Source organism: Atractosteus spatula, chromosome 1, assembly GCF_055471065.1.
Source record: "Atractosteus spatula isolate fAtrSpa1 chromosome 1, fAtrSpa1.hap1, whole genome shotgun sequence".
Classification (NCBI taxonomy): domain Eukaryota; kingdom Metazoa; phylum Chordata; class Actinopteri; order Semionotiformes; family Lepisosteidae; genus Atractosteus; species Atractosteus spatula.
The window spans coordinates 53,629,536-53,642,188 of NC_142706.1; the positions used below are offsets into that span (position 1 = coordinate 53,629,536).

At 35.5% G+C, this 12,653-nt stretch overlaps 1 protein-coding gene across 8 annotated transcripts in view; it reads right to left on the reverse strand.

The window, feature by feature from the left end:
• The window catches only part of lrba (LPS-responsive vesicle trafficking, beach and anchor containing), a 289,988-nt gene that overhangs the window by 51,965 nt on the left and 225,370 nt on the right, over positions 1 to 12,653 (reverse strand). For all 8 annotated transcript variants that reach the window (XM_088910702.1, XM_088910752.1, XM_088910744.1 and 5 more), the window contains exon 46: positions 8,289 to 8,441. In XM_088910702.1, coding sequence (XP_088766828.1) covers positions 8,289 to 8,441 — 153 coding nt within the window. The remainder of the gene's footprint in view (positions 1 to 8,288; positions 8,442 to 12,653) is intronic.

Genomic DNA, 12,653 nt, shown 5'->3' on the forward strand with positions numbered 1-12,653 from the left:
ATTACATATTTTAAATTCTTATTTTTATGTGAAACAATGATATATTCTTATAGATCCTTATAATACTTAGCAATGAAGAGAGGACAAATGTGCGAAAATATCCAGAGTAAAATGATTGTTTTTCATTATATGCAGAAAATCCATCCCCCTTACCTGCTGCACATGTCAGTGAAAATGGCATTTCAAGAAGAAAATGATAAGGAGAATACTGTCCTACACATTCACTAGCGATGAAAGGTTTTTCAAATTTACATCACTAATATTATCACCATGGTTGTCTCTGTGTAGTACTGTAGGTCCAGAACTGGGAAACTGATAATTTGATAAGAATGGAGACGATGAGTGCCAGCTGCTCAATCTCATGCAGTTTCTCAAGAATGTAGGATTACATCACTGAGAAGGGAAGAACTCATAAAATACAGCATATACAGTAAACATGTCCACCCCTCACAAGAAAATATCCTTTCAACAAGGAACAGCTGATATTAACCAGAAACCACTCAAAATCCTCCAAATATTGGCTCACAGGGCTGGATTAAATAGAGTTGAGATTTCTTTAAAAGAAAATAAAGTTACATCTAAAATATGAGGTGTAGCGCTTTTGCTCAAAAGCTAAAATAATAAAAGTAATCGGTTCAGGGTTTTGAGCGCAGTTTTCCAGATGTAACAAGCATTTGCACACCTCTGCATCTGGACTCTGCCAAAAGGCTAAAGATGAGAAATGTAAACAGAATCGCCCTTTGACCTTTAAAGTAAATGGTCTTTCCAGGGAGCCATACTGGCAGGGCATTGGCAAGCCTCTGGACACACAGAGGACATTCATCTCTACAGCTGTCTGGTTCTACCTTTAACAAGCACAAAAAAGCAAGTTGAGCAACCTGGAGGAGACTCTGGGTCTAACCCCAGAACAGAAATATACCATGGTACCTTACAGAAGTATTGGATTGGATGTATTCCAAAATAATTCATACAACATTTTGTAAATTAATTTTATTCAAAACCTGAATGTTCAAACTAAAAAATAGGGTAAGTTAAAGCAAATGCCAACTTTGGCAGCAAGTCTTTTTTAGTATCTGCAAACTCTTCCCCTAGAATTTGCCTGTACTTTGCAACACCCATTTTTCCTTCAGTCCTAACAAAATTTCCAGCACCTGCTGAGGTAAACAATCCCCACAGCATCATCTTGCCACCAGCATACTTGTGTGTAGGGACAGTGCTGATGGGAAGAGGTGCTGTTTTTTTTTTCAGGATCACTCGGGTGCTATTTTGCAAAGTCCAAGCAGGATAGATAGATTTTCCACTCTGCCACATATTCCAGATTTGTGGTGTGACTAGGGTGTTGCTGAGTGATGCACAATTTCTCCCATCTCAGCTTTCAAACTCTGTAGCTCTTTCAGAGTTGTCATTGGCCTCACAGTGATATCCCTAAAGGTCTCTCCTGTTTGCTCCTTACCCAGCTGTTTAGTTTTGAGGGATGACCCCAGCTAGGTAGTGTCTGGGTGGTACAAAGCACCTTCCACTTCCTTATGACTGAGTACACTGTACTCACAGCGATATGCAGAAACTCCAATTTTTATTATACCCTTCTACTGATCTGTGCTTTTCAGTGACTTTATCCCTGTCCTGCCTTGAAAGCTTTTTAGTTTTCATGATTGAGTTATTTGAAATATACTACTTGACCAAGGAACCTCACAGAGACTGGTGTTTTTATTCTGAAATGATGGGAACTACTATTATTGCAAAATAAAAAGAGGATTTTGTGTTTTTTAAGGGAGTCTGTGCACTTAAATTGCTTTGTAGCATTGCTACAGCAAAGGGTTTGAAGAGCTATGTAATCATGAATTTCATTTTTCTTTCATATTATCTATTTACTTATTTCTTCTCTTTTTGCTTTACATTGTGAAGAGTAGGTTGTGTATGTAAATATTTAATGCTTCAAAGTGTCATCACTGAAAGCAAGCCTGAATGTTTGCTATACACTGTAACTGCAGAAGTATTTTTAGCACCGCCCTAAAATTATGTCATCATAAAGTAACTCTTGTAATTTTGCAGACTATGGAATTATCCAATCAAAACAACTTAAAGTTAAAACCATTCTAAAAAATGCAACTAAATCTGTTCAAACGTTTTGAAACTTGGAGCTTTTTTACTTGCATATTGCCACTGTAAAATTATAAACACATTTCTATTGAAAAAGTGACCTTTTTTGTTATGTTTCATGTGAATGTACTGAAAGTTTTATACTATTATGCTGTAAGAATTCATTTATTGTGATGAAAGCTCTTAAAGCTTAGAACAAAATATATAACATAAAATATAGATTTTTCACAGAATTTAGCTTCTTGACTTTATCAGTGAACAGAAGCCTCATTTTTTGTCATAAGTCAGGTAACAGTAATACCTCACGCTAAAACAGCACTCCTCTTTCAACAGATCTTGTCTGTGTTTATGATTATGCCCTAAAATGTCTAACCATTTATCCCTGCTACTGTAAACACTGCAAAACAGCTGCAACATATAGCTAATGTCTCTGGGCTGAAAGTTCTTGCACTATGTGCATCACAGTATTTTAACGTGAGCTACTTGAGGAGTATAAACATCTCATGAAAAAAGACATTGCAGTTTACAGGAGAGACCTATTTGAAGAGATCTTAAATGGCCAATAAATCTGTCACAATGCACATCTGACACTTTAGATTCTGCTCCAAAATATATTTAGGTGCTCCAATGACCACTGCTTTTTAAAGTTGTTTTTTTAATCTCTTTTAGACCACTGCTTATTTAAAAGACTCAGTAGGTTATGAAATTGTCTTTTTCCTCACTCATGTTTAGTGGATATTATGCTTCTGTGGAGGATGAGTTCACTTTATGTCTTGTGCGAGTTTCAAGATTTTTTTCCTGTCATGGATACCAAGTTGTTTAGGATACCAAGCTGTCTGCAAAAATGTCCACATGGGAGAAACACATACTTTACCCTTTCGACAGAGCAACTATGGAAGAAACAAAAACACCCATCAAGTTGTATTGCACTTAGATGGTGGTCTTTTCATTTACTCAAAAATTAGTAAGAGAAAACTAGAAAAAAAAGCTTTCTCTGGCATGTAAAACAGCTTTTGTAAGCAGAATTCAATGAAGACACCCTGGCCTTGTAACTAAATGAGCAACAAATTGACTGCCCACACAAAAGATTCATTCTCATGACTTTTTCAAAACCCAGACACACAATATTTTTTAAAAAAACTTCTACTTTTAGATTTTTAAAATTTAATCTAAGCTATAGTACAAAGGCTTCTCATTCTCATACGGTTAAACTAATTTTAATTAACTGAAACTTTCAGATATGCAAGGATAAAGAAATAAATCACAGAATTTATTGGAAATAAATGTATTTGTACTCATATCAATACATTTCACTTACTGTGTAACAAAGCATTCTTTGTTTAAATAACAATATATAGTATTGGGTCATCTTTAATATTTCCTATATAATATAATAATTGTAAAATGGAATGGTTTAGAGGATGGTAGTGTGCAAATTCTACTTATTTGTTTGAGGGGATAAAGATCTTAGCTCCACAACTCCTCAAAAGTAAAAATCACTTCTGTGTCACACAGCATTAAGAATAAATTACTTATAATAAAAGATTTAAAGGGAACAATAAATTCTATATTGGCAGTGAACAGAATGAATCGTCAATTTTAAGTCAAGATAATACTGTGCCTGCAAAGGGTTTCATATTTTTTGTTTATTTCAATCAATAGTAATAACAGAATAAACAGTAAGCTTTACATTACAGGGTAGGGAAGCACAGTTAGTCATTGTGCAAGCAGCACTCCAGCAACTTTCGCAGCTTTTTGGTTCACTGCCATGCAGTGATACCTGAGGGCTTGACTTGAGCTCTCATGATTTCTGCGAGAGAACACAGCGCTGGCTGAGTGGGAGGACAGATACAGATACTAGCACAGGCTCTCCTGTTTCCCCTGTGGGGGGTTCTCTTGCTTCAACTTTGGAAAATCTTACAGGCTTTTCTGGAGATGCAACAGAAACAGGCCAGCCAGACATCTCTTTATATGGTGGATTGGAAGCAAAAAAATCACTGCAACCAGAAATTCATGGAAGTTTATTATTCTGTTTTATTTAATCCAACTTATTTACCGTGCTACAATAATTCACTGTTTCTGAGAAACATTGACTTTTCTTGGCAAATATCTCAGCTGTTCTTTAGAAACCATAACAGGTGACTTACAAGAACCAGGAAGCATTCTAACATTTGGACCTGCATCCACATACAACATGTTGTATGACTCAGCTTTTAGCAGTGTTTAAAATAGTATGCCAAATGTAAAATATTCTAATATATATTCAAAGAATTCAAATCTTGGAAGGTGAAGCTCTTCCTAATGTTCATCTAAAGTTATAGATTCCTTTTTAATTAACTGTTAAAGGAAATAAAAATGTATCAGATTCAGCCTTATTTGCGCTGCGTCTATACCAGCTGCATTACTTGCACACCATTAGTGGCAGATGTGATAAAGCATGAAACACCCCATTAACTCTTCGCGTATATCTCTGCAATTTGGAGGCCAGTGTCTCATTCCAAATTTCTCATTCTGCTGCAGGAGCCAGATGACACCCGATAATGCCAGTTATCAGTCATTAGGAGGCCCTAACACCTCAAGGACCCTTTTTAATTATCACTCCTTTCTCCTGCCTGGCACTAAGACCACAACTGCGTTCTGTATTTCAAACTGCTCAGCTGTTTGTGGAGGAATGTGGTCAAAATAAATGGTTTATTTGAACTGAATAACAAGTGTGTTTTCCTTATATCTGCAGCATGTATTTTGTTGGAGGTTGGAACTTTATAAAAAAAAAAAATTTCTCTTTGTGGCAGAAGGGGTTAAACCTCATCAAAGCTCTATATTTTGTTATTATTGTTTCTAACAAATGCTGCAGTTGCTGCCAGATTTGTATAATTTCTTTAAAAGTCATGGTGTCTACAAGCAAGAGCTTTTTCAGGAGAATAATTAAAATACCATGGCGCATTACCATGTACAGAGAAAGAGACATACAGTAGTAGTGTTATAGTTCCTGTTGTTTAAAATGCAGGAAAACAGCATTCACCATCAGGTTTTATGTTGCAGATATACTGTAATAAGAACTACAGTCTTTAACAGTTCAGTGTTTTTACAGTCTACAGATGACACATGACAATTGATATATCTTCTCTCTTGTACCTTTTCCCCATTCTATTAATGAAGAGATATGTGAGCTAGCCGACCACAGGGATGCCTATCTGCAAGTTGGATCCTTCTACATACAGGCCTCTGAGGTGAAGAAAATCATTACACTGGAAAGACAAAATACTCTTTAATGTCTCTTTCTTTTATAAATTCTGCATTTCCGAACGCTTGAAAGGTGTTGAAGAACATGTACTGTATGGCACATAACTAAATATATTTGGTTCCTGAACTGCACAGGTCATTAATATCACCTGTATCAGCCAACAGAGACATCACAAGGAGACAGTTATGCACACTGTCATATTTAGATATTTTAAGATCTAAATAGGTGAGTACTAGGATCAACACAGTGTAAAAGTAAAAACAAACAGGATTTGAAAAATGTGTTATGTACTGTAAGTGATGCTGCTTTCATTTCTTGTCCTGAATAGAAACTTTGTAATAACAATAAGAGCACATAAAAAGCTACACCATACACTGAAAGTGCTGACAAACTCAAGATAACATTTTCCATTGTTTACCAGTGCAATATCAGATTTTAGTTTTGGATAAAAATGACAAAGAAGCACAAGCGAGCAATGGAAATAGTATTGACTTCCAACGGTAATTTGAAGAAATAAAAGCTGACAAATCACATTCAGTCTTTGGGTAACATCTTTTGGCTGCTGCACTCATTTTCTGCAGATCAGTTCACCTGCTTTCTTCCCACTGTTCTGTGCAGATCAATATTCTGTTTTTTGCACACTGTAGAAAGTGTACTAAAAGGCAAGAGCATTGATTTTTGCAGTAAGTTGAGTGTGCAGACTGTTTTGATTGGAAGTAATTGCTGGCACATGGAGGGATGTATTGTAATCTGGGAATTAATGGAGAAAACATTAAGCACTGCAGAGACAGAAAAAAAATATTGCAAAGTCCATGCAAATAACTGACTTTAAACTGATTAAATTAGCATCTACTATTAATGTACAAATCAAAAATCAGTTTTTTGTGATGCATGGAATTATAGACATGTAACCGATACAGAGATATGCACCTTAGAGTATGGCATAGAACTGCAAAGAGAAATGCAAAGTGTTAGTGAAATACAACATTGCCAGCTAATTAATGCTTGGCTTCACTGCTCTGACCTACTACTGTACCATCTGTAATTATAGCCTGTCCTATATATCATCTGTTCACAGCACAGAGCTGGTACTGAAAGACAGACAGCTGCAATACTATATCCCTATTCAACCTAAGGGCCATCTGACTTTAATTGTAGCACACAGCTTGATGCAGCACTGGTCATTTGAAGCCAAAGTATCGTAACACAAGCAAGTTACTAGGCAGGGGGAGGCTGCCAACTTGAGGCTGCAAAGAGGGGCTTGAACGTCTGGCGTTGCGACATTCTGCAGGAAATATGATTAATGAGCGAGGTGCAATAATATCAGGATCCTGATTAGCACCACAAAAAAGGTCACAGATCAAAGCAGTATGCATTTCATGAGCTGTGATTATCACATTCAATTTGCTGGAAAAAGCTCCACAAAAATAAATAAGAAAATGAAGCAGGAACCGGAGAAAAAGGACTAAAGAGAATATAAATGAATGCATTCTTTTGGTGTTTGTGTTTAATATGTGTGAGAAAGAAAAAATATATCTCTTTATTTTTGTAACTAAGCCCTTACAGCCATTTTTATAAACACTTTGACCCATGCTGCAGCAACTCATGGGGTTTGCACGGCCGAAATTTTTGTTAATTATACATCATGAACATGAGATCAAACATAATCAGCATGTAACGACAACTAATCAGACAGCATTTGAGTGCTACTCAAAGTAATTGAAATAAATCATTTACCAATTCATAAAAATGCTTTCATGACATACACTGTACACAACACTTGTTTTTTTTTTTTTAAGTTGGCCTTTAGCCTTGAGAATAAAAAGGACAGACCAGTATATATTAGAATGCAAATCCTAGAGTTGAAATTGCAACTACTTTTACTTGGAACAAAAAGAATTAAGATACTTAGCGTTACAACAAATCAACATAATACGCTTGCCAACTCAGCAAACGTACAGAAAAAAGATTAACTTTGATGCTTCAATGTTAATTCAGATTCCTTCTCAACAATACAAAGATCCAGTAACGAAGCTTTAACCTTGAATTTGTTTTATAAAATAATAATCTTATCATCACAAAAATCTGGTGTAGCTAAAGAAAATGCAAAACATTAAGAAATACACTAAGTGTCCTCTATAGTGTCTCGATAGTGCTTTTTTCCAGTTATGTGTTGTAAACTAGTAAACTCTGTCAGACCAGAGTCAAATAAAAAAAATCAAAAGTTCACCATAAAATAGAACTGTTATTTGAAAGGATTGAGAATCAATAAACCATATGCAATATTATATCATAATGTACGCATTGAAAATATTATTAAAATGTGTTGGGAAACAGCTTTCGCAAAGATTAATGCATAAAAGACCAAAACAGTGAATGGGTTTTGAAAGTAACTGGAATTAATTTTAATATTAAATGTATATGCACATTGGCACATGAATTAAAGCAATTCTTTTTTTTTTAAAGGAAACATTCTATTCAAAACCACAATTTACAATGCAGCACTTGTGCATGAGCAGCGAAGAAAATGCTGGATAAAACTGAAAAATGAGAAACACACTAAGAATGCACAAGACTGTGACAAAAACAGTGAACAATGAAACATTAAAAAGGAAAAAGGAGAAGAACCGCATAACTGTGCAAGAATGGTAACGGCACAAGAAAATGAACACATACATACAGAGGAAGAGGCCTTAAAAAGGCAAAAAACTGCTACTGGTTTCATATACAATATACATATCAACATTTATTAAATTCTTACTTATTAAGAATTGTTGGCTGCAATCAGAAATGCTATGCATTTTAAAGACTCTGGGGGTCAGGTATCAGGAAAGTAACTTAGCTAGACAGGAAAAAAATACTGTCTTTTTAAATCAGAATTTCCTGTTAAATGGAAAGTGTTCTGACAGAGCAGCTCACTGACACAACAGATGACTTATCTTACCAGCCTATTTATGCGAACAAACTCTTCTGGGGTTTTAGCCCATGGTGGAAGTTCGACATCAGACACCACCGTCCCATCATCCATCACTCCCAGATTGTAATTATTGGAGTTGACAAACATCTCCGGAAGATAATAAAATTCAGGGATCAACTCCTGCATGCAAAGAAGAAAACAATTTTTAGCATGTTATCAACAACTGCACATTGATTTACTAAGTTCATTAGGCTCTCCTGGTACAATACAGCACACCTAGTATGCACCAAAACACCCAAGGAGTATTTTATCAGGGATGTTGTTGTTCTAATTAATATTAGAAGTATGTCTTAAAACACAGACCAATGCAAATGTTACAATTTCTACTCATAATACCATAGTTGATTATTTTTTCTTGATTGTGCTAGCTGCTGGTTTGCAATTTATAATTAAAGACAGATCAAAATGTGTTTAGCATCTAATCATGTAAAACTAAAAAACTCTAAATAAAAAAAAAACTTCACAGAAGTGAATTCGTAATTCATGTTGCTGATATCGGTAGGAGGCAGTTGCTTTAATCTTCAGTTCCCTTGCTATATTTCTATATGTAAAATGCACCACCACTTGAAATGTATCATTACTCATGAAAATTACACTTCAGACTCTTCATTTGTTGTGCTATGAAATGTCACTTTGATAAAAGCAATCAAAACAAAATAGCTTTGCTTTGTTTTTTGTACATGAGGAAAGAAATTATTTATCATAAGACTATTATACATATAATCCTACCTTGCATATGTTTGTGTATAAATGTATGTGAACATTTATGTACTGTACACACTCATGCAGGAAGAGAATAATACAGATTTTTTGCTGTAGTACAGTGATGTGAATTACTTTTCTGCATACTGTATTTCTGATAACCAAATATGAATTTATAATGAATGGATCGGAAGATTTACTCCGAACTTAAATACTGTAGATCTTAAAGAATGTTGCTGTATCCAAAACACTGGGCTCAGGTTTAAATCTTTATAAGTGAAGATGTAATAAACCAGCTGTAATGCAAATCCTCTCAAAGTTTTTCTCTTTTCACATCAATACAGGTCCAGTTAAAACAAATGAATGTAACGTACTATCTAAATCTTATATCATTTGTTTTTCTAACAGGGGCATGGGGTACTGGATAAGTCTTTAGACTCATCTGCAGACTGGTATCCCATCCGGGGATAGGGGCTGCTCAGGGGGGGTAGTCACATGCTCTCTAATCTGCTTAACATTACAGCAATGAGGATGGCCCGATGAGTCGCCGTGACTCTGCCACTGACTTGACCTCTATCTTAAATTTTTCTTAGAAGAACTTCAGCTAAAGAAATGTTACATCTTATCAGCTCAGCCTTTTTTCACCCAAATCTCCCATAACCGACGTTGATGGTGTTATGGACAACTTTAATCATGAACAATTACTTTAAGAAAGAAACTTACAGAATTTAATGAGGAGAATCTTCTGTATTTAAACTTGTTCTATGCAAAACTCATTTTGATGTGCAAGTGACGTTTCAACAGCAAGTTATTTAAATGGATCTTTTTCTAGCATATTCACTTTGCATTAGTCATGCACAGTAATGATAAAAAACTAAATAAAAACTCAGTTATTAGTTTGAGGTTTTACATGAAACTGGACAGCTAGGTGGTTCATTCTGTCCCTCTTTCATGTCTCTACTTAGTTAAAACCTCCTTTTCTTCCTTCTACACCTGCCACTACAAAGCTAAAACAGGACTTCTTATATTTGCCACTTCTAAACAGACTAAATGTTCAACTAGAAAAACTTTCAATACTGTTCTGAAGAACTGTATTCATTTTAGAAAATCAGATGTTCACAGGTACTTCCACCTCACTGCAGTGTTCACATTCATGCATCTTTTATAACCCGTAAAAGAAATTAACGTGTTCAGAGCAAATCAACACTTTCTAACAAGATGAAGAGCTTATCAATTGTAACCATGGACAGGGTGGAATTCACAAATAAAATTGCAATTGAAATCAAAAGATAAATCATCAAGATTGCATTTTGTTCTATATTAATAAAAAGTGTGCACATATTGGTCATTAACATTGTTAGAAATGTATTTAGCAGATTTTGGGCAACGAGTGCATTTTGGGCAACCAGCAGGGAAGACTTATATTTTTAAGAAAATGTTAATAACTGATCATAGTAGAGTATCATGTCAAACAAGTTGAGTTCTAGACTAAGAGCACTGTCTCAAAAGTGTCTTAACAATGGATTGGTAAAATATGGCTCATATACTGATAAATCGTATAGGAAATTTTTGAATAACTGGGGCAGTACATCTGTTGCAATCACAAATCAGTTGACCTGCTGATCAGGTACATCACATGAGGTTGCTTACAAATTAATTATAATTAAAGGAAAATCAATTTTATCCATCTTTGTACTTTTCTTTTCCATCTTTATACAAAGCCTGAAACAGAAAAAGGGTCTCAGGCCATGGCTGATGAAAACTCAAAGGAATCAAGACTTTCACAAGGCTTTACAACGTGAAAAGAGTGACAGCTTACAACCCCAGAGGACACTGGCAAGTAACTGAGACCACATTTGACTTACCACAAAATGGATGTCTGAGAGTTACAACCACCACCAGGGACAATTTCATCATAATGACACATTTTCTCAACTGTTTGTTTAAAGACTGCATTTTTGTTTTTTTTTCCATATCCTGGATAGCATTATTCTGGAGCTTTGTGAAAAGCTCAGCAAACCACAGTCATCATCTACTTAGTTCCAGTACTGCACTAAGGTATCTTCACAATAGAGGGATCCATTCTTGTCATATTTCTCAATGAACAGATCTGGCTTCAGGGGGCTAACCAGCAAATTCACTGGAGTGAAACTCAGTGGGTTAATGTTTCTTTTTTTAAGATTTAAAGCCAGTATACATCTGCAAGATATAATTGATCATCAGGGTGCATGCTCTTTGACGTGAACCCCATAACTTTGCAGGGCTTGTACTGGAGCTCATCAGAAAATGGAATGTCATTCCTTCACAGGAATTCTCCTGTGAATGAGGTTATCTATGCAAAACAGTAATTTGCTGCAAGGCGGACACACCTGTTACTGTTGACATCTTCAACCAACCTCATCTAGGCAAGATATGCTGAAACACCAAGGAGGATGTCCAATATGAAAGCAAGTGCAGTGTGGCAATAACAATATTCCAGTGATTTGGATTACAATTGAGTACATGTCTTGTCTGGAGAGTATATGAAGTTCCCAAAGGAGGTTTACATATCCATCTATTGACGATAGTATGAAATTCACTGTCTTCACAACTATATCCATTACTTAAGATAATTGCAAATTGTTACCGCACAAAGCCTGCTGATGAATGATACAGTGCAAAATAACCGGTTTTTCGCACTTCTGTGCGACGAGCAATTGTATTAGCTGACAGACTTATTTGCTCGAACAAAGCAACTTTTTCAGGACATAGTTAATCAGCAGCCTTCATAATATAAGTTTTTACATACTGCCCATTAGTAAATGGTTTCCCTGCCTTAGCTATTTTGAAACTCGCCCTTACAATGGATTCCGATTGTTGTGATGGCTTTGTGAATATTTCACCCTGATAAATTACGTTTTTCTTCAGTGTTTCTACTTTATCTGAAAGCATTTTGCCAGTCAAGTCTGAGTACTTCTGTGCTTCGTATCGTAATGCCTTCGAATGTTATACTCCTTTTTGTTCATTTTGTGTCACATAAAAACAGGCTGTATGGAAGAACATAGCATGTTGGATTCTAACTGTCAATCCAAGGTTTTCAGTTCTGTTAATGTGCTGCACGGCAACTTTATAATGAGAAGAAAACTGAAGACAATATGACAACATGACATCTGAAGTGATTGAGAGGGAAGACAAAACACCAGTCTGAAAATGTATCTTTCAAGGGGTTAGAGGACACCCTATGTTGTTGTTAACACTTGAATTACTACAGATGTTCACAGTTGTGCATTCAAAACACATTGTTTCTAAAATATAATGTTCAATTTATATTGATGGTATTCCTGGGCTTTTTAATTTGACCTGATTATAAATTACAATCACACTAACACTTAAAGACATTTGAAGCATGAGAGCAAGAAAAACACTTAATCTGAAAACTGTCCCTAATTTTATAAGCTGCTTATATGAAATTCTCCCATAACAAGTAAGACTCCACTAACTATTGGTTTCTGAGAGATGGCTGTTAGGGTGTCGCAATACTGTTTGTGGTTTGCTCAAAAAAAGTTATTAATTCTTTCCAGAATAATGTGGCACAGATACCTAACAAAAGTTTGTTTCACGAATTTAGGTTGAGGGAGCTATGGTTTCTTC